The sequence below is a fragment of the Protopterus annectens genome, chromosome 3.part1 (genome assembly GCF_019279795.1).
Source record: "Protopterus annectens isolate FY-2018-M chromosome 3.part1, PAN1.0, whole genome shotgun sequence".
Classification (NCBI taxonomy): Eukaryota; Metazoa; Chordata; order Ceratodontiformes; family Protopteridae; genus Protopterus; species Protopterus annectens.
Window position 1 is genome coordinate 1,272,067,381 of NC_056732.1, and position 22,932 is coordinate 1,272,090,312.

A 22,932-nucleotide genomic window follows, 5' to 3' on the forward strand; every position below is an offset into this window, starting at 1 on the left:
AGAAACTCTAAATACTTGATTTATTGTCCACTGATTATAATTGTTAACTCAGTCTTATTTTGTATACCTAGGACAATAATATGATGTAATTAGAAAGTCTATTGTTTGTTAGTTAGGTGAATACACTTTTATTAGGGTGTGGTCATAACAGAAATATTTCTGGGACTACTGGAGTAGGTAAAGTGTTGAATAGAATAAGATGTGTGACAAGTGATGCATAATTTTAGAAAGCATAAGTGAAAATAAGTGTTTTTTTTTCATTTTCCATTTAGGGAGAATGTGTAAGACTTTGCTAAGCTTTCTGATTTGGTTTGCATTTGAAACTTTTCTAAAGGAGTTCCCCAATTGATATAGTTCTTTTCAGAACATTAAGGAGCTCTAAACTGAGGGTGTTTGCATGCATGAAGTCTGCATGAGGGGAGCTAACACAAAGGTTTGTAAGGCGCGGTGGTGCAGCAGTAACATTGTCGCCTCACAGCAAGAGGTTATCCTGTTCGATTCTCGGCTGGAGTGCCTTCTGTGTGGAGTCTGCATGTCCTCCCCACAGCTGAGTGGCGTTCAAAAGACATGAATAAATGAGCGTGCCTTTGTTGAAGGATGGGTGTCAGGCTGGCACCTCGGCACCATAAAAATCTATAAAATAATGGTATTTGTAAATAGAAATAAATTGGTAACAGAGTGAGAAGAGTGGAAAATTTAATTTAATTTTTCTCTTAAAATAGGGGGAATAAAGAGTGCAGTGCAGTCATGTCCAGTGTACAATCAGGAGAGGAGGGAGTTAGTGGGAATGGAGTGATGTTAAGGCAGAGAAGGAAATTGTATTGTTTACAGGTCAGATATTCTAATTGTGTAGGAAGGCAATGTCTTTCACTTGAGGAAGGAAGATTTCTGATTAGATAGGCTTAGGTGTGTGGAGATAGAGACAAATAAAGGAAATTATGTGAGGTGGGTAGAAAAGTACAGAACTGCCAAATACAGTGAGGCAGTGTAGAAGAGGGGTGAGCGAAACCAGAATTACTACGCCAAGAGGACCCCCCCTATATTATCTAGTAAGTTAACATTATGTAGCTTCATTTACATTATGCCTACTGTATCAGTTCAGGTATAAACAGGAATTGGAATTGAATAAAGCAAGCTACAGGTCTTTAACTTGTAAAGTAGAGAGGTCCAAAGTACAAGTCTGGCAATATTAAAATGGAACATTTACATTCAAATGTTTCTGTAGATTTGTTCCAAGTACTGTAAGTAATTTGTATGAGCTAAGGCTAAAAACAAACAAAGAAATCAGAAAAAGGGACAATATCCTTTAAAATATTAAATTGTTAATGAGGTCATCATGGTAATTGTAAATGAGGACAAGAACCTTTTGAGATCTTAAAGTATCAAAGGAGTTTCAGGCATAGCCAAACCTCTCAACTGTCCCTGATTCTGGCTCAAAATGTTGCTCTTCCCCTAACAATCCCTCCGCAAAATAGCAATTTTGGGAGAAAACATGGAGGGTTTACAATTAAGAAATAACTGTAATCAGAGTTATAGATTACTTTTATTTCAGAAATGCATATAGTTTCTTTTATTTTGTCAGCTGCTCAAGTTAGCAGTACTAATATTAAAGTGTCCCTTCTTTGACAGGTTCCCAGCTGAATTGTGTGGCTATTTTATATTTTTACATCACATTTTTGGTCCATTTTTCATAAAATTGTGTTTTTTTGGCAAATTAGTGACAAATCATTAAAGACTGAAGTTAGAAAATAATGACAGACATTTGAGTTTCAGATTTCATACCATTCAGAAAATTCATACTAATGCAAGACCTATTCTATTATCTAAGTTTATAAGAGCAATATTTTAAAAATTGTCCTTATTTCTGGGCTTTTGTCCCACTTCTTTGTATGGCTTTGTCCATATTTCTTGCTCTGAGGTTGAGAGATATGACAAATGTGTCAGGGTCATCACAGTCAGCAAGAGACATATCAAATTGTGACATACTTGTTGCACCCCCACTCCCCCATGTAGTGATTCTGGATGTGTTGAAACAAGGCAAGGAGTAGTTAAGCAGTGTAAATGTGCAGGGTATCCCCCCCCCCACATCCAAGGTAGACACAAGTACTAGAGTGGCTTTTCATCGGTCCTTGATTTTTGCAGAATGGTCTGGTTTCTGTCATATTTTTTGTACTGTTGATTTATGCTTATTACTCAAAGTGCCTGTTGCTCTGTGTTTAAGTAGCAATACTTTAATGACCATCAAGTAAGCTTGGCTGAGATTGTAAGATGCAAGTAAGCTTTAATAAGCATACTGTTAAAGAATTGCCAACAATGAAAGCCTTTCTGTTGTTGCCATGTAGAGAATACTTAACTAGATAATGTATAAGCCTTGGGTATTGAAATGCATATGACAGTATTTGTAATAAAGGACATGATTACATTATTTTAAGAAGCTCATTACACTTGGAGACGTCCAGTCATCTCTGCAGGCTTTACCCGTAAACTAAACAGAATGCCAAACGTGTGGTCCATAACCTGTACAGTAATCCTTTTAAGCAATATATCTTGAGCTTATTTCTGGTTTGCTTTTCATTTTTTACTTTGATCTTTTTTTCCCCATGAAACAAGTAGATAGTTGTCAGGCAGCAGGTCTTTTTTTAGATAAGGAACATTTTTACAAGTGGGGGCATCAGATATTTCTACTTTCAGCATGTTACTTGGTACTTAAAGCTGAATATAAATTATAATTAGAACTGCAGTGCAAGAAATGGTTTGAGTTGAGTGCTGCTCATTTTTCTTGTACTAGATTTTGACTGGCATTCCATTAATGTATTTAAAAAAAGTAATTTAATTTTTCATGCCTCACAACCTTTTTGTTTCCATCTAGATATTAAGTAAGCTGTCATGCAGCCAATGCAATGAAATATTTTTATTCTTCTACACTTCATTTTGTCTTGATTGGACTCTCATAATGATGGTTTGGCACCCACGGCAGTGTATTTAGTTAGTTTTTGTGGTTTTGAGCATAGCTCCTCCCCTTTCTAGTTGGCCACACCCCTTCCCATTGACCCCACCCATCCCCCCTTTGATATGAAGTCACCAGCTGCCACTGTTAATAACAAGCATGTGTGGCGGGTCAGAGGCAAGAATTGAAGTGGGAGGGTTCATTGCTGACAAGTACTGTTTGAATATAGGAACCATACAGGAATGTCCTCTTTCTTCTTTGCTATTTGCTTTATATTTACATCCATTAGCAAAAAAAAGTAAAAAAAATCAAGGATCTAATGGAATGGTAAGAAAATCAGCATTACTTGCAGATGGGTGTTACTTTTCAGTTGGTATTAATTTGTATCTGAAAAATCCCAAAATTGACATTTGAAGTTGTGGAGCATTTTCAGAAACTTTCAAGTCTTTTCACGATATAAAATCATTGAGCCTATGTGCAAAATGTGAAAAGGTTGTGGATGGATGGATGGGAGATAAAACAAAGGGTATAGTAACAAATTAAGTACTGACACATGAATAGGCTCAGCAATACCAATAACTTGGGAGGACAAGATAAGGTAAAGTATTTAGGTGTACTGCAGGTACATATATCTTTTCTTCAGATATAATACAAAATGAGAGAAACTGGAATATCTTGACCATTGATAAGGATAGTAACTTACAAGCAGTGAAAACAATATTAGTTTGTCTAGTCTTATATATAGATCAGACTTTTTTCTTGTCAATCTGAGGTGAAGCTGTGTATGACAATCAGGGGTTGAAAGAATTTGAGTGGGAAAAGGGATAAGAGTCGAGTAGAATACGTTGATTCTCCCCATACAGCATGGTGTTTTCAAGGTTACCTTTACAACCATGCAGTTAAAGCTCATATGCACAACTTAAGCAGAAGGTTATAAACCAAACTGGAAAAAGAAAACAATGAAATGTAAAGACTGAGAAATAAAAAAGAGACTAGGAGTTTGGATGCAAATCCTTAAGGAAAATTACAGCCATACAGAATATTGTATTCATAAAGTAGTAGAAAATATTCTAAGAGCCAAGACAGTAGAGAAATGGACAAAGGAGATTTACCAGTAGGTCTGCAAGTAAGGGTAAAGAAAATAGACACAAGACAGGATTAGGGTGAGGGCTGGCATAATGGTTAAGGTGTTTACCTCACACACATATGGTACATGGTTTGATTCTTAACTTCGGGTTGGAAAATCTGGCTAGGCTTAAAATGGCCCACAAGGGTAGATAGCCTAGCACTAGCTATGAACCTACGAGGAGCTGGAATTTACTGGAGGAAAATAATAAAGGAACCAAAGTATTGGAAACAAATAACTCAAAAGGGAAAAGTAACAGAGTGGAATGAGGCTCAGCAGAAGTTTGGACTGCAGGTATGAGACTACATTCCTTATTTGGGACTGATAATAGAGCACATGCAAAGAGAAAGGGATGGGGGAGTGTTAGGTGAAAGACCAGCTCTGGTAGAGTTTGTATACGAGTCCAGATCACAAACTGGTTTGAAGAAAAAGATAACTAGTAGGACATATAAAATATTGCATGACTACTACAAAAATCAATAAATGAAGGTTAAAAAAATGGGAAAAAGAAAATGGAAAGAAAACTGACAAAGGAAGAATGTAAAGAAATATTTAAAGCTCCCAAACATGCAGCAAAGTTCAGATGTTTTAAGATTTTTGTATGGAAGTGTCTGCATAAATATTTTTATACTCCAAGTAAACTTCACATGATGTTTTCTTGGGGAGATAAGAAATGCTGAAGGTATGACAAGGAAGAAAGAGCACCTTGTGAATATGGTTTATGGGAATGCACCAAATCGGAAGATTTTAAAAATTCTCTACAGAGTACTTTGATGGAAATATTGGGCAAAAAAATGACTAAAGGAGGAAAAAAGAAGTTATGTACTCACCATAACGTTCCATGTTTGTAAGTCCATCTCATCCTTCATTCTTACATATGGGATCGGAGCCGATCCTTGGCTCTGACTCGGCCTATTTACAAGCTGGAAGTCTTCTAGCTGTCTCGTGGCTAGGTAGGTATCCCATGGTGCACCAGTACAATCCCCAGATCTTGTTTGCTGCTAACTAGGAGAGAGAATAACAAATATACCAAAGAAGCCAATACTTAAAGGTCTCCATAAAAAAGGATAATAATATTTTTCTGCCTCCAGGTACTTCCAGGCTGGGGGTAGGAGGGTGGGTTCATAAGAATGAAGGGTGAGATAGACTACAAACATGGAACGTTATGGTGAGTACATAACTTCTTTATGTTCTGTAGTCCTATCTTACCTTCATTCTTACATATGGGACAGAGTCCCTGGTGCCTTATTCTTGGGTGGCTCAAGGAAAAATACTCCTGAGTACCGTGGAACCAAATGATGCTCTACCCCCTTGAGGTTAAATCCAATTTGTAATGAGTAATAAAAGTGTGAGGGGTAGCCCACATAGCTGTTGCACAAATATTATCAACTGGGACCCTGGCTTGAAAGGCTGCAGAGGTAGACTGAGATCTGGTAGAATGAGCCTTGATTTTAAAGGGTAAAGGTCTACACTCAGAATTGTAAACATAAGCTATACAGCTAGAAATCCAATTAGAGAGTGTTCCTTTGGAAACTGGTAAGCCTGACCTGGATTCAGAGAAGGAAATGAATAATTGATCTGATTTCCTTAGTCCGGTACAAATAAAAATGTAACTGTCTATGGACATCCAGATAGTGAAACCTGTATTCAGCTGCATTGGAATGATTTGGAAAGAACACTGGAAGCTCTACGGATTGATTCAAGGTGGCATGGGAACAGACCTGGGGACAAAAGAGGGATTAGTACGAAGGGACACCCTGTCCTTGTGAAAAATCAGATAAGGGGGTTTTACAGACAATGCTTGCAACTCTGACACCCGTCTGGTCGACGTGATAGCCACCAGAAACAAAGTCTTGCAAGACAGGAATTTCTAAGAAGATGAATGAGAAGGCTCAAAGGGCGGAGAAGTTAATTTGGATAACACAAAATTTAAATCCCATGAGGCTACAGGTTCTTGAAAGGGGGGGGGGGCTTAAAGTGGCACCTTTAAGGAAAGTTTTGCACAGCTTATGTGACATCAGATTAGAGTCTTGAAAACCTAGATGAAATTTTGAAATCGCTGCCAATTGAACTCTGATAGTGGCAGCTGCAGATCCCTGGTGAAAAAGCTCAGACAGGAATTCCAAAACCACTGGAATGGAGGCAGTGTAAGGGGCAACATTCATTTTCTCCGCCCAGATAGAGAATTTTCTCCATTTACTGGAATATACTCTCCTAGTGGAAGGTTTATGAGAATATGTAAGGATATGAGTCACGGAGGGTGAGAAGTCGTGAAACCTGACTAGGGATGGAACTGGAGCAGCCACGCTGTCAAATTGAGGATGTGTAAGGAGGGATGAAGCGAACCTGCCATGTGAGTCAACAGGTCTGGAGCTCGGTCCAGGATCCAAGGATCATCCAGGAGAAGAGGCCCAAAGAAGGAAAACCAAACCTGACGAGGCCAGTAAGGAGCAATGAGGATAAGTTTGCTTCCCAGCTGTTTCGCTTCCTGAATAACCTTGGGAATGAGAGGAAAGGGAGGAAAAGCATAGAGGAGACCCAGGGGGCCAATCGTGAACAAGTGCGTCTCTCGGTGACTCCCCCGGAGGGGGGATGAGGAAGAAGTAGCTGCTGCATTTGGCATTGATTGGACTGGGAAAGAGGTCGCAGCAAGGCTGTCCCCATCTGTGGAAAATCTGTTCCGCTGTTTCCTGTTTCAGAGACCACTCACGAGGCATAAGGACTGCCCTGCTGAGCTTGTCGGCTATCACGTTGGTTGTCCCTGGAATGTGTGTTGCCACCAGAAAACGCTGGGAAGGTATCGCCCATTTCCAAACTCACATGGCCTCTTGACAGAGTGGGTAAGATTTGGTTCCACCCTGTTTGTTGATATACCATACTACCGACATGTTGTCTGATTGTATTGCAATAGTCCCCAGAGGCAGAAGATCCTGGAGTGCTTGCAACGTCAGGAGCACCGCCCTCATCTCTAGAACGCTGATATGCAGGTGAGCCTTGTGATCTTGCCATGTGCCTTTGAAAGTCCTGCCAACATAATCCCCCCCCACCCTATCTGTGAGGCATCCATGGTCACAGTGACAACGGGTTGGTGAGGAACAAATGAAGTGCCCGTGGTTAATTGATTGTGTAGTGTCCACCAAAGGAGGTCCTTCTTGCAAGATTCTGTCAGCAGAATGTGATGAGCTAATGGTAGGTGCTGTAAGGACCATTGGGACGACTGGAGCCACTGAAGAATTCTCATGTTTAGCCTGGCTAGTGGCACTAGTAATATGATAGAAGCCATGGTACCTAGAAGCTGCAGAACAGTCTTGGCTTTGACCTTACCTAAGGGGAGAAGACGCCGAATTTGAAGAATCAGATTCTGTGCCCTTTCGGCAGGAAGATGAGCCAACATGTGTACTGTGTCTATCTCTGTGCCTATAAAAATCACAGATTGAGAGGGCAATAAGGCAGATTTTTCCCAATTTATAGAAATTCCCAGCTGGGAACAAAGCTGAACAGTAGTGTCCCTGGTCTGAAGAAGTAGATGCCTGGTGGGGGTGGTCAAGAGCCAGTCGTCCAGATATGGAAACACCTGGAATCCTCAATGTCTCAGGTGAGTTGTCACTGCTGCCATACATTTGGTGAACACCCTGGCAGCTGTGGAGAGACCAAAGGGCAGAGCACAAAACTGGTAATGACTGGCTACCAGCTGGAAGCGTAGATGACTCCTCTACGCCATGTCCATTTTTATGTGGTAGTAGGCGTCTTGGAGATCTATTGAGCACATCCAACTGTCTTTCCCTAACAACGGGAGTATACACTGCAGTGTCACTATCCGCAACTTGTCCTTCTTTACTGATTCGTTCAATCTGCTGAGGTCCAGAATGGACTGTACTTTTTGGCACTAAAAAGAATCTGGAGTAAGTTCCGGATCCTATTTGATCTGCTGGGGCGATCTGGATGACTCTTTTTGATAGCAACTTGTTGACCTCCACAGTTGCCTGATCCCTGTGACTGGATGGAACATCCGGGATCTTCTTGGGAACAAAAGGTGGAAGAGAAAAGGGTGCGATATAACCTCTGGTAATAATTCTTTGTACCCACTTGTCTTGAGTGATACCCAGTCAGGCTTCTGGATACAAAGAAATGCGACCCTCGACCAGCCCCAGAGAAGCACAGTTGGGTCCCACATCAGGAGAGCTGGTAAGGCAAGCCCCAAAAGGAATTGCGACCTCTCTGGTTTTGCAGACCGTCCCTGCCTCTAGGCTGATGTCTACCATTTCCTCCTCCTCCTCTGCCTCTGAAGGAGGAGTCACCCTGTGCATCCTGGAAAAACCTCTGGGACTTCTTGAACAACATCTTACCGCCCACCTCTGACCCTTAGGGTATGGTCTAGAGGGAACAATAAAACGTACTTCCACACGGCAAAGTATGTTTTTCCTTCTTGCTCGCACCGGGTGAGAGAGTCCTTTACCTTGGGTACAAACAATGAGGAACCGTCGAAGGGGGAATTGGTAAAGGTAGACTTCAACAGTTCCACAAAGTTACACAAACGCATCTGGGAATGACGCCTTAGGGAAATTCCTGAACCCGCTGATCTACTCGCATCCATCTGCTGCATACGAAATAAGCCGCATGGAACAGTTGACGATAGAGTTCAAGGTGGACAACTGGGCACACACCTTGTCAGGGACTCCCTCAGTACATGTACCTTGGAGAGAATCTCCTAACTCTTTAAGGAGATCTCTCTGAAGCCAAGTGAAGTGAGCAAGGTAGTTCAGCGATCTAAGGGTAAATGCCGCTGAAGAAAAGCTACGCTTTCCATATCTGTCCATCATTCGAGACTCCTTATTCGGTGGATGAACAGAAGTAGTCTCACCTAGCTCCTTCTTAGTGGCTGCCGCCACCACCATGGAATCTACGGAACACCTTTAGACAAAAAATCTTTTTCTGGAGGGTCAGAAAGAAACTTATTCGGTCTCCTGGGGACTGGCTCCATGGCATCAGGAGTATCCCACACCTTTCGGCAAATTAGCTCCATCTGTTCGTCAAAGGGTGCAGACACCCAGGGGGCTGAAGGTTGACACCCGAAAGCCTTCAGGTACACTGACTCCTCATCAGAAAAGGTGACAGTGGGACAGCCGCACCTCTGTTTAAGGATTTCCAGGATGTCTACGAAGGAGACATCATCACAGGACGACTTGGGGGACCCTTCTGACTCCTCGAAGTCAGTGTCAGATGTCAGAGACTCACCCTAGGAGTCTACATGCTTCCGCTTACATGTTCTCTTCCATGGGGGCTCCTCAGAAGGATATTCCAGAGAGGTCTCAGAAGAGTGGGGGCCACCAGCCGGTTGCTCCAGAGGCTGAGGGTCTCTGCTGTCCATGGATCCACGGAGGGAGTAGGAGTCGAGACAGAAGTAGGTGCGCTTTAGGGGGAAGAGTATCGGTACATCTTGTAGGAGCTGACGACCGGGACAGCACACTCATCATCATCTCGAATGCCGCCCTCTCCAGCTCCGAAGACCTCCCCGGCTCTGAGGATGCCATCGACCCCAGAACTATCGTCTCTGAGACAGACAAAAGGTCCAAACTCACCCTTGCCGATGCTCCGAGAGGAAGACTCAGAACCAAAGAAGTTCGGTTCCAAGCATCCCTGTCGGGGCCGACCGGGGGAGCTTCGGCCCCTAAACACTACGGACGGTGCCGAGAGTGTCAAAGCAGAACTCTGTTTCGAACAAGCCACAGCAGGAGCTGGAGCTGAAGGTTCCACCAGTGGTACCAAACACTCTGGCTCCGAAAGACCAGCATGGCTCGGAGGAGGAATGATCGAAGGGGGCTGAACGGACTCAAGTGGCTCCCAAACTGACTGGGTCGGAGCCAACAGCAATTTAGGCAAAGCAGATGACTTCAACAGTCTCAGCACTACCCTCTACACATCTTCTTCCGATAAATTTCTGGAAGACCTGGATGACAGAGTAGGACAGCGGGATCTCTGAAGTATCGCAGATTTCAATATAGGGGAGACCGGTACAGGATCCATAGACCGGCTCCGTGAAATGGTCTCAGCGGTCGGCTCCAAAATACTTGGAAATGACCCTGTAGTCACAGTAGTGCTCTCAATTGGCATGAAACTCTGTGGAGCCGAAGAAGCAGAAGACTTATCCGTTTTCGTGATTTTAAGAGGTGGCTGGTGCCGGGGAGGGCCTCTTAGAGGACTTTTCCTTTTTAGATCCCTGAGATCTACAAGAAGAGGAAGAGCTAGCCAGATCTTCCTCAAAGGAAGGTTTAAGAAGACCTTTTAGGATGAGCTTATTCTTACATTCTTGCAACACCCTAGGACTGAAAGAGTGGCAAAATAAGCAGGTTTCTTGTAATTGAATGTCCCCTAGACAGTGAATGCAGTTACTGTAGCCACCCGTGATGGACATATTCTGTGAGCATTTAATATATTTCTTGAAGCCAGATGGCTTATGGTCCTTACTAACTTTGGACATTCTCACAAAGATGGGCACACACACAGAAAGAAGAAAAGGGAGAGGACTAGGTCCTCTAATTTAAACAGGCCTAGCCCTGCAGGAAAGAGAAAGACACAACGAGGACTAGGTCCTCTAACTTAAACGGGCCTAGCCCAGGCAAGGAGGGGAATGGAAAACAACTAGGTCTTCTAACTAACACAGACCTAGTTAACAGACAAAGGCAGGAAAGTCACACACTCAAACAAGAATACAGTGAAACTTAAGAAAATCAGAACCGTCATCTGACAACACCACTAATAAAGCTTATGACTAAAGAATCAAAACAGAACGGAACCTCGTTCTGTTAACTACGGTAACAATTTAGCAAGCAGGAATCCGCCAAAAACTTAGACTAATTCCTAATAACCACACACACCAAACTAAGCACAAAAGGCGCCTACAAATACCAAACTACGAATAACACGAAAAACAGTACACAGGATACCAATACGATCAAGCCAAAAGGCCAACTTACCAAAAGATTGCACACAAAGGCACAATTATAAAGGTAACTATTATAAACTACGCTAACCATGCTAAACAACTATGATACAACAGGTTAGTCTAGAAAATACAAAAATTTTGAATAAATTCAAAAAAATTAGCCAAAACCAAAAAGAAGCACAACAGAACTTGTCGACGCGGCAAATGAGATCTGGGGATTGTATTGGTAACACCATGGGATACCTACCTAGCCACAAGCCATCTAGAAGATTTCCAGCTTGTAAATAGACAGAGTCGGAGCCGAGGATCTGCTCTGATCCCATATGTAAGAATGAAGGTGAGATAGGACTACAAAACATTTATTATTCTGTGCTGGGATATAGGATCTGAATTGCCTAGAATGATACTAGCTTCCAATAACAGTTAAAAGAAAATGGAAATCAAAATACAAACCAAACATAACAGACGTTCTGAATATTGTAAAGAAGATAAAAGAATGGGAGGTGGCACCTTTAGAAAAGGAAAAGGGGCAAATTTTATAGAACTAAATTGACTCTGTGTACATGCACAGTAATGTTCAGAGGAGGAATGAGATTTTCACAGAAGGCAGGAATTTATGTACTGTTGAAATAAATGAAAATTCATAAAAAGAAAATATATATACTTCATGAAAATAACAATGGAAATTATGTTTTCTCCTATTAATGTATGCAAACTCATTGTACAGTTTCAAATGTGATGATTTATCTACATCCCTATGTCATGCACTTGAAGCATGTGTGTTATGTACAGCGCCTAGAAGAGCTGAAGGCTTTGGTATACTGGCTGAACATTGGGCTATACTTGGCAGGAGATCCCTTAGGTGAAATATACTGCAGCAGTGATATGGAAGTACTAATATACCTGGGATGGAAACAGTAAAGAGGATCCAAATCTTGATTCACAGCTCAAATGGAAAAACTTTTCCATTTACTTTTGCAGACATTATGGACATACTGCGTCTGAGACTTTGATAAAATGTGAAAAAATGTTTGGGAAAAGGAAGGGTCCATGGGCATAAAGTGAACTGGAGCTATCATGCAGTTAGTTTGAGACTACTCAAGTCCAGGTGAGGCTGACAAGAGAGGTACAAGAAAATGTCCAGTTATCTAGTGGACTACATCTCAGGAAGGCTTGAGAGAGGCCTGAGCACAGGGAACCACATTTACCATTGATCTGCGTGATGATGATGCTTTCTGAATGTACTTGGGAATGGAGGAAATTGGTGGGAAGGCACAAAGAAGTCTGGAAGGGGGGCACTAACAGATAACAGCATCCTGTGGTCATTGCCCCTCTGGGGGTGTCGGGGAAAAAGCTGCTACATTTGATGCTGGAAGGAGAAGCAAACAAGTCACAGCAAGAATGGCCCCAGTGACTGAAAATCTGCTGAGCAACTAAAGAGTTGAGGGTCCACTTGTGAGGCCTTAATATACACCCAGCTAAGCTGTCCACTAGACAGTTGACTCTCCCTGGAATGTGCATTGCAATTAGGCAACCGGTCTGAATGCCGAGAGGAGGAGAGGCCAAGAAAAACCAGTAAAACTATACATAAATGCTAAGAATAACAACTTCAGGACAGAAACAGTATAAAATATTTATATAAGACAGACAAAGAGAAAACCCAAAACAGTTAAATAATGGCAAAAGCACTATGCTGACACCGGAGGACTGTCCATTCACAGTGGTGGCAAACATGATCTAAAGCTAGGAAGGGCACAGGAGGATTATGGGAAGGAAGAAATTGTAGGAGCTTGAGGCTAAGAGCACTAGCAGATGGATGGATTGGGTCAGACAAGTGGATCCATACCCAACAGTTGGACTGAATGGATGGATGAAATAGGATCTGGTGACTTAGTGACAACCCTGCTAGCACTCTTCTGCCATTTGATTTACTTAATGAGAATAATTTTTTTCTTACCTAAGTTGCATTAAGAGATATGTAAAATCTGAACTGAAATCTATACAACAGGAGCCAAGTGCTTGTCTGCCAATAATTCTAACATAATTATGTAATTCAAAGCAGGCTCATATTAGCACTGAGAGTAAAGTGTTTAACTTCAACTTAAAACACTGCATACATTTTTCATTGATGCATTATTGTAGTATAGCTGTAGTTTGTGTCTTACTGTCTTACTCTGAATAGCGAACATAAAATACAATAGTTACGACTTAACTCATAACATGGGTGTGCCATACCAAAAATCTACAGTGCTAAGTGTGCTGCAGTGTGAAAAAGTTTCAGAATCACCGACAAATCACACACAAATATTGTATTATGATCATATCATCATGTCTCCTGTGATCAATTATTTAAATAACATATGTTCCAAGTACCTCTTTCTGGTCATCATCATCTTCATCATCATTGGTCTGGTAACGAGAAGTTTCCTCAGAGTAGTAGATCTTGTTACTTGTCAGGACAAAATAATGAGGGCTCCAAGTCTGAAACAGGATGGAGAAACCAATGAGTACCGTTTTGGCCACAAAATATTGTATGTTTATGTATTTGTTGACTGGAGTACAGTAATGATCCAAGTGGACCATTTCCAGACAAAGCCCAGGGTTTACAACCAAGAATCAAACAAAGAAGTACAAGAAAGACAAGCAATTATGTGCAATGTTTACAATTATTAAGATTTTTTTAATTACATTTATGCTACAATCATGTTTCTGTTATTTATAACAGGCAGCATGTATCTACAAACAGGTATAACATAGAGGAATAAAGAGAGAGTGCCTGATGGAATCATCATGTTGGAAAGAAGTAGACAGAGACATGAAGATAAAAACAATGTAAGAATAGAACTAGGAGATATGAAATGGAAGCAGTATGAGATGCTCCACACAGTTTAATGAAATGTAGATTTATCACCCCATACTTTCTTTGTGAAATATAAATGAATTTTGATTCTGGACAAATCCTGTACCATCTTAATATAGTGCTATAATTATGACCAGAACTCCTACAGTCACCACAGATAAAGTCCCTTACAGTAGCCTATGTAACTATAGGTCACCATCCTTGCCTGAAGAATCTTATAACTTGTACCTAGACCCACTGGAGAAACTCACCATCCAACCACATACCTATTCACGGGGGACTTACCATGCAACATAACAGTTCAAGGGGGACTTTAATTACTCCTCCTTAGACAGGGAAACACACAGGGCCTTATATGTGCAGGCACAATGTTCCTTGGACTTTATCAACACAAATACCCTGGACCAGATAGGCCATACTCCAACCAGAGTTTCTAACACACTGGGTCTATTACTCATCAACATGGGGGGAACCACAGTACCACACCCCCCACGTCACACCCTCACTGATAAGGTCAGATCACAAAGTTATCTCCTTTGAAATAAAGATCAGCTTAGAAAACCCACAAAACCTCTAACAGAAACTGTTCTAAAGCTAACTACATATTACTGAGTAACAGTTTATTAAAATGCCACCCCCCCCAAACCTCAAGATCACAGCAACTTATGTTAGAATTGTTCTTTGAAACCCTGCAACAAACGGGAGACACCTGTGTATCTACCAGATGTAAGCCCATAACGAACACTAAAACAAATCACACTAGTTGAATCCCAATCTTAACAGGGTATATAACGAAAGGGAAAAAATTCATAGCCAAAAGAGCTACTCTCAAAGTCTAGAGCTCACTGGTTCATAAGGGTTTACTAGGCTAACGACTACAAGAGCCTTTTTAAGCCTAGCCATGCATCCCAAACCTCTGACAAGTTCTGGTACCCTTGATAAGTGTAATCAGTGGCTTGGGAGATGAAACATTTACAAGCAGGGGGCCTGGGAGGTGAACCATTTACACGCTGTGTCCATTAGAGACGTAGGTGCCAAGCCAGGGTTGAATTTCCTGTTCCCCATCCAATTATCCAAGTTACACTTGAATTGGATTAGGGAGGAACTCTGCTTCATATGGATGGGGAGGGAGCCTGTTCCAGAGAAGGGGTAGTGTCTGTGGATGCTCCACTTGTTGGATATGCCTGGTTAGGTACATTCCAGAGTGGGCACTGTATTCAATGATAGGTCTGATGAATGCCGATTAAGTGGAATAATGACTTCCTTGGACCATACCTTTGTTTATAAGTTGCACAACATAAAACGATTTCCTCACTACTGTAAACAAGTGATGGTCAAAGGATTAATTACTATCTGTCCCCAAGTCTCTGACAACTGAGTCAAGTCTAAGGGGTGTGTTGTCAATATGAAAGTTACCAGGGGAAAAATTATTAAACTAAATGAGAAACTAAGATGATTAAGTCCAACATGGCCAACTACCAAATCAGCATAATCACTCAGGCTGAGGACAACCACAAGGGCTTCTTTAGATACGTCTGAAATTTTAAAGGTAAAACACAGCAGTGTGCTGAACTGGTGGCAAATGGCACCATCTTCACTGAGCAGAAACACGTTGCAAATCCGTTGGCTGACAAATTCAGTGCAAACTTTAACCCCACTCCCACCTGCTACATCGTAAGAAATGCCCCTTCTAGCATCTCCCCAACTATCAACAGGAAGCAGGTCTTGGAAGGGCTTGCCAAAATCAAAAACGCCGTCTCAATAGGCCCCAACAATATTCCATGCTGCTTCCTAAATAGCTTAAAACATGACTTTTCATAGCCACTTGAGCCATTTTTCAAATACAGCCTCAAAACTGGTTATGTATCAAGTGAATGGAGGACAGCAACTGTCATCCCTACTCACAAGGGTGATCCATCAACTGACCCATAAAAGTACAGACCTATCAGTCTGACAAGTCTAATATGCAAACTCATGGAACTAATCATGGAAAAGATCGACAAAGCCATTAGCAATATACAGATATTGGACCCATCACAGTTTGGCTTTGTCAAGGGGAGGTCTTGCCTGCTTAACCTGGTAGACTTCTTTGAGAGGGTCATCAAGATAATGGATGAGGGGAAGATGGTGCATACCACCTACCTTGACCTGGCTAAGACATTTGATACTATCCCTCACTCAAGTAATGGCAAAGTCACCAAACTTACACAGCTTGCTGGATTGCCAGTTGGCTCAGAAATAGGACTCGAAGTCAGGATTGGTGAAACCACCTCCACCAAGAGAACAGTCGTCAGCAGAGTACCTCAAAGATCCATGTTGAGCCTGCTCCTGTTTGGCATCTACTTTTTGGAAGTCAAACCTAATGCCAAGGGTCTCTAGTTCACTAAGTTTGCAGATGAGTGTAAATTGGGGGCTATTACAGATACCCCCCCAAAAACACTAACATCCTGAAAAAGGGCCTAACACGGACAAATGACTGGTGCCAATGCCATGGTTTACAACTCAATGAAAGAACTGCATTATAGTGCCCCTTTGGGAAAACGTTCACACAAGCCAATTACTCCATCGATAAACCACCTTTAAGAATTGACCCAGTAGTTAGAGATTTAAGAACATACTTAAAAAGCAATCTGGCCTTTGACCAACACATAGCCAAGACAGTAAGAAAGTCATTCTATGCTGCCCAATTTATAAATAAGGGTATGGCATTCAGGTACAAGGCAGTTATAGTACCAATTTACATGGCCCTTATCAGACACATCGAGTTGCTCAGACTTTCTTAGAGATTTGGTCCTGTTTAAGTAGAATCTTAGTTGTCTGTGTACGTCCAATGAATGCAGAATTCGCTCCCCCTTGTTCTGCGGATTTGGGTAAAAAGTTGGCAGATGAATAGTTTGGTTAAGAGCCACACTGAATACCACCTTAGGCATAAAGGAAGGATTGGTCCTGAGGGACAACCTGTTCGGGTAAAATGTAATAAAAGGCTCCACAGCCATGAGGGCCTGCAGTTCTGAAACACTTCTTGCTGAAGTGATTGCCAAAAGGAAAGATGTTTTCCAAGAAAAAAACTTTATATCTGCAGTAGCTGCTGGTTCAAAAGGAGGCAGGGTGAGTTTTTCCAGCACAAAATTGAGGTCCCATGCAGGAGTTGGTGATCTTCTGGGAGGCCTTACATTTTTGGCCCCTCTAAGATTCTGTTTTAGCAGAGGATGAGAAAAGATGGTCTTGTAATGAGCTGAGATGGCAAGAGGCATGGATTTTTACTGAAGAAAAATATAGGCCCTTGTCAAGCATCTCAGTCAAGTATTGTAAAATCTGAGGAATATTTGGTTTTGCTGTGTCTGTTCCTTGTGCTTGCTTCCAAGCACAGAATCTCTTCCATTTATCAGCATAAGATTTTCTAGTACTAGGCCTTCTGGCTTCCAGAATGACATCCATTGCAGATTTACTGAGAGGTGTTCTTTGAAGATTTACTGAGAGGTGTTGTTTGAATAATTACATGATCAGCCATGCTGCCAGGTTCAGAGTTTGGAGATGAGTGTGCAGAATTTGACTGCTCTGGTGAGACAGTAGATGAGGTATCTGAGGCAAGTACCAAGGAAGGAGTTGAGACATTTTCCTTAGAACTGGGTACCAGTGCTTGAGAGGCCAGTCCAAGTCAATTAGGATCATTTTTGGTTTTTCTGTCTGACCTTTAGTAAGACCTTGGGGAGAAGAGGCAGAGGAGGAAAGACGTAGACTGATCGATTTTTCCAACTGAAGGATAGGGCATCCACTTTCCATGCTCGTCTGTGATAAGTCCTTGTGCAGAATTTGGACAGTTGGTAATTTTGGGGAGAGGCAAATAAATCTATGTCTGGGCTCCCCCATTTCTGTGTTATCATGCTGAAGACTTGTGGATCCATTTTCCACTCATGAGGGTCCATAAAATTTCTGCTTAGGTCATCTGCCAGAGTATTTTGTTTTCCTGGCAGGAATTGAGCTTGAAGATGTACTTGGTAAGTCAAGGCTGTGCCCCACAATGCCATGGCTAGTCTGCAAAGGGGGTAGGAATGTGTACCCCCCCTGCTTGTTTATGTACCACATAACCGTGGTGTTGTCCATCTTTATCAGTAGTTGTCCTGGATGAAGTAAGTCCTTGAAGGCTGTCAGGGCATTCTGAACAGCTAGCATCTCTTTCTGGTTGATATGCAGATGCATTTGTTTTGGGCTCCATATGCCCTGAATGCATCTCACCGCCAGGTGGGCTCCTCAAGCATAGTCTGATGTGTATGTAGTCATGGTTTGGGTGGCAGGGGGTAGAGTGAAAGACCGTCCCTTGTTCTGGTGACATGTCTCTGCCCACCAAAGAAACTCCTGTTGTAGACAGGGAATGAGAGGAATCACTGTTTCCAGACTGTGACCATGTTGACTCCATAAACTTTGTAGATACCACTGTAGTTTCCTCATATGCAGTCTTGCATATGGAATTAGTAGAATGCAGGATGCCATGAACCCCAAAGCCTGCAGAATTTGTCTTGCTGATAACTGGGTTTTTGTTGCCATCTGTTTGAAGTATATAGTCAGTTGCTTTTGTTTGTCTGGCGTAAGGCAAGTCATCTGGGCAGTTGTATTCAAGCTTGCACCCAGGAATGTAAATTTTTGAGAGGGTACCGGTTGTGATTTCTTTTCGTTTATTGTGTACCCTAGGCATGTTAGAAGCCTTTTTACAAATGCCAGATGTTGAAGAAGAATGTCCTTGTTTTCTGCTTGAATGAGACAGTCGTCCAAGTAAGGATAGATTTGTATGCTTGTCTGCAAAATGCAATTACTGGTGCCAGGCACTTTGTAAAGACTCTGGGCACAGTAGATAAGCCAAAGGGCAGGGCAGAGAATTGGTAATGCAAAAAACCTGCCTTGAAACGGAGTTATCTTCTGCACGATTCCCTTACTGGGATATGCAGGTATGCCTCTTTTAAGTCTAGAGTCACTAACCAAGCGTTGTTGCCCAGCATGGGCAGTAGCTGTTGTAAAGTCAGCATTTTGAATTTTGGGATGTCCAAGAACGTGTTCAAAATCGATAAGCCCAGTATTGGACGCCAGGCATTGTCTTTTCTGGGCACCAGGAACAGTCTTGAATAAAAACCGTGTCCTTTTTCCTGTTCTGCTACTGTTTGAATAGCCCCCATATCCATGAGCGATGCAACTTGTTTCTGGGCCTCTGCCCATTGATTTTGTGGCAGATCTGGCCAACTGTTTGGAATTGGCAAAGTATGGAAATTAAATCTGTACCCCTGGGATACTATGTTTAAAACTTACTTGTCCTGGGTAATTAACTGCCAATTTTGAGCATGAAGTGCTAATTTTCCCCCCAAGGGGGCTGCCAAAAGATAAGTGCTTGGTGATGGTAGGGGGAAGTCATTGAGACTGCTTACTGTAGGGTTGTGCTTTGTTTCCTCCAGATTTGGAGGTAGAGGCACCCCATTGCTTTGACCTGTAAGAACCCTGTGATTGGTATCTAGAGACTTTTGAGCACCTGGATTTGCCTTGTGAGGCTCTGTTGGACACAGGAAAGGAGCAATTTGTACTCGGCCAGTGCCTACTGAAACTGGGTGGCTGCACTTGTAAGAAATCTTTTACAGTTTGCATAGATTTAGCTTTGTCTTCCATTTTCTTTAAAACCTCTTCTGCCTTATTACCAAACAGAGTATCATGCTGTAAAGGTGCATCCAACAATTTAGCTTTAACATGATCAGGCAGATTTTGCTCCTTGAGCCAGGGATGCCTTCTAATCACAGATCCAGTAACTGCGGCCCTGCAAGAGGCCTCCAAGGAATCAAAACCACATTGCAAAGTATGCTTTCCAACCTGTTCTGCAGCGTGCAATAATTCCTGTAATTCTTTATTTTCCACACAATCCGTAATCAACATCATTTTCTGTTTCAATAAGCCCATAACATGCTGTTGATATTTAAGCATATGAAACTGGCAGTTTAAGGCCCTAATTGCCAAGGCTGCAGACGTATAAACCTTCTTTCCCCATCTATCCAGTGCCCTGGAATCTCTATCAGAGGGGGTAGGATTTTTGGCTGTAGAGGCCTTTACACCTTTGGGACCCTGTGAGATAGTTTCAGGATCAGCAGCAGGATTTTTGAATAAAAATTTGTGGGAATCAGGAACCCTGTAATTTCTGTCTGGCTTACTAGCAGCCGGAGGTAGGGAATAAGGAGCTATGCTTGATTCCGAAAACACATCATCAACAATGTCTAATACAGGAGGTATAGCCAAAGGCCTATGCTGAGGAAGAAGGAGGAAATCCCTAAGCCTCTTTTTTGATTCAGAGAAATCCTGACTATCCCAATGAAAATGTTCCCTTAAAGTATGCAAGGTTTCTCCAAAAGAATAATCCTCAGGAGCAGATGCAGATGGAATGGATTCTTCTGCATCTGAATCCTCATAGGGTGGTATAGAAATGTCCTGATCAGAAGAGGAATCAGAAGAAATAGAAACCTGATCTGAAGATTCATAATCAGTGTCTTGCCTAGGCCTCTTAGCAGGGAGGAGTTTGGGAACCACTGATCAAGGTAATTAAGTCCTCAGCCATTTTGATCACCTGTTTTTTAAGGTATAGGGGCCTGAGCATGTAGCTCATGCGTCAGTTTTTTAGACTTAGAAGTTGTTTTTGAAGTTGACGTCCGTTTTACATAGAAATGTTGAGACCTGAAAACACCCTCAGAAGCCGGTGACTGCTCAGCGGCTCCGGACCCATCCGAGGGAGAGACATCCGCGGGTTCAATACTCCGAAAATCTTGGAGATGAATAAAAACTGCAAGGAACCACCATGAAAAGTAAAAAAGTTTAATGTAGAACGAGCGCTTTCACGCACACACAGGTGCGCTTCATCAGGTTACAATTAGACAGAAAAAAACTTTCTCTTATATACAAAAACAGGTATCAATTAAACAATCCATGAGGCAGTAATTAAGCAATTAAGACTATAATAATTCTAAAGTTTAAAGGAGCAGAAGTTCTTAAAAGCTACCAATGCCCATACTCAGGCATATAAATTCATTGCCAATAAAATTTAGAATTTATCACTAGTAAAATTATAAAGAATAAAATGTATACATCATAAGTTATATGCATATTTTCAGTATTGATGCTTCTCTACACATTATTCATAGACTTGAATGACAAAGTTCGTCAAACCGCATATACTGCGGACTAAGGATAATATCTATTAAATCAATTATCAAAAACAGACGTACTAGTCAAAGGCCTCAATATAAAATATTAACCTTTAATATCAGTGCCCAGAATCACTGTTTACTACCTGACCGTAAAGTGTATTAGCTAAGCGCTAAAAAACCATACTTCCTATTTAGCGGCAAAATGGTAGTCCATCATAAAATTAAATTAAAAATGTTCCGCTATTACGGAGTCATGTTCAAAAAAATTTTTTAAAAAGTATATAAACAATATAAAATGTTAATAATGCCTAACATCAACAAGTTGATCATAGGTATCAAATAAAATAATTACCAATCTGATCAAAGTTCAAGGATGATAAGGATGCATAAAACTAAAACATAAAGCAAACATATATGTTAAATATATATTCATATCCTACATGATTATCTATTCATATAGTGCACATTTCAATTAATGGAATTTAAACTACTTAAAATCATGCGTTGATCTTATGATTAGATTACTAAATATAACAATATATATGATAAGTGCACAGACAAAAATACTAACAAGAACTCCTATAACCATAATCAAACATGGATGTACCATGATTATATATGGTGAAACAATAGTTGCAGGAATATAACAAAATGAGGACCTAAATCATGCATAGGGAAACCAGGAAGTAAGGCTAGCATATAATATGAAAGGTTATTACAAAAAGGCTGAGATTATTAGAAATAAGTTTTCATAATAGCCTGGAATATTATAAATAATTAATGTCCAAATTAGATGGGAAGAGAAGGTACAGCAAAGCATCTTATGAGGACCCTAGAAGGACAGGGCGGATACTAACCATTGAGTTGAGTCCTGGTTCAACATGGGCCTTTAATCTCAATATCCATCTTAATTCAAACATCTCAATAGTGCCTATATGGTCCCCTTCTCTCCTGTTGGGATTTACAACCTGCAATACCAAGAAGCTAAAACTATGCTGGGGTCTATCATGACAGTGCATAGCTAAGGCATTTGTAAGATTATTCTTTTTTATATCGTATACATGGTTGTATATACGATCCTTGAATCTACGTGATGTCATCCCTACATAGTATGCATCACATAGATTGCAGGTTGCCAGGTAGATAACATTATGTGTATCACATGTAGCATAAAAGGTAGGTTTAAAAACCATGTTTATACCTAAAATATCAAGATTTTGATTCTTAGTGATGTATTTACATAATGAACATTTACCACATGGGTAAGTACCTGTTTTAAATTTCGCTCTTATATCAACAGGAAGAATATCTAATTTTTCTTTGCAAAGTAACCTCTTAATATTTAGGCAGTTATTAAACCTAAATATAGGTTCCTTCCCAACTAATTGTGACAGAAAAGGGTCCAAGAGCAATATCTTCCAGTTTCCTCTAATGATCTTAATTAATTGCTCAACATCATTAGTGTATTTAATCCCATATGCTATGCCCTTCTTGCTCTCTCTTCTATAGGGAGTATGACCTTCCCTTCTTTTAAGGGTTGGCATTTCAAATAGAGTATTTGTTACCCTGCTGATTAATTCAGGAGGATAACCCCTATCTATAAAGTATTCTGTTTGATATTTTATTAATTCCATAGCATCCTGTTCATTACTACATAATCTAAATATTCTGGTCATTTGTCCTTTCACAATATTACGAAACACATAACGTGGATGTAAACTATCATAATGCAAGATACTGTTTTTCCAACATGAATTTTTATATAAGGTGGTAGTTAAGCTGTTGTTCATCTCCTTTATGATAGTAATGTCCAGAAAGTTTGCACTTGCAATGGAATATTCATAGGTAAAACTGAAGAATGAGGTAGTAGAGTTCATATAACATATG

General features: G+C 41.1%; 1 protein-coding gene across 1 annotated transcript in view; it reads right to left on the reverse strand.

Moving 5' to 3' along the window:
• The window catches only part of LOC122798415 (1-phosphatidylinositol 4,5-bisphosphate phosphodiesterase gamma-1-like), a 3,104,897-nt gene that overhangs the window by 1,239,655 nt on the left and 1,842,310 nt on the right, over positions 1-22,932 (reverse strand). Inside the window, exon 15 of the mRNA XM_044067334.1 lies at positions 13,390-13,497. Within this exon, the coding sequence (XP_043923269.1) occupies positions 13,390-13,497 (108 nt within the window). The remainder of the gene's footprint in view (positions 1-13,389; positions 13,498-22,932) is intronic.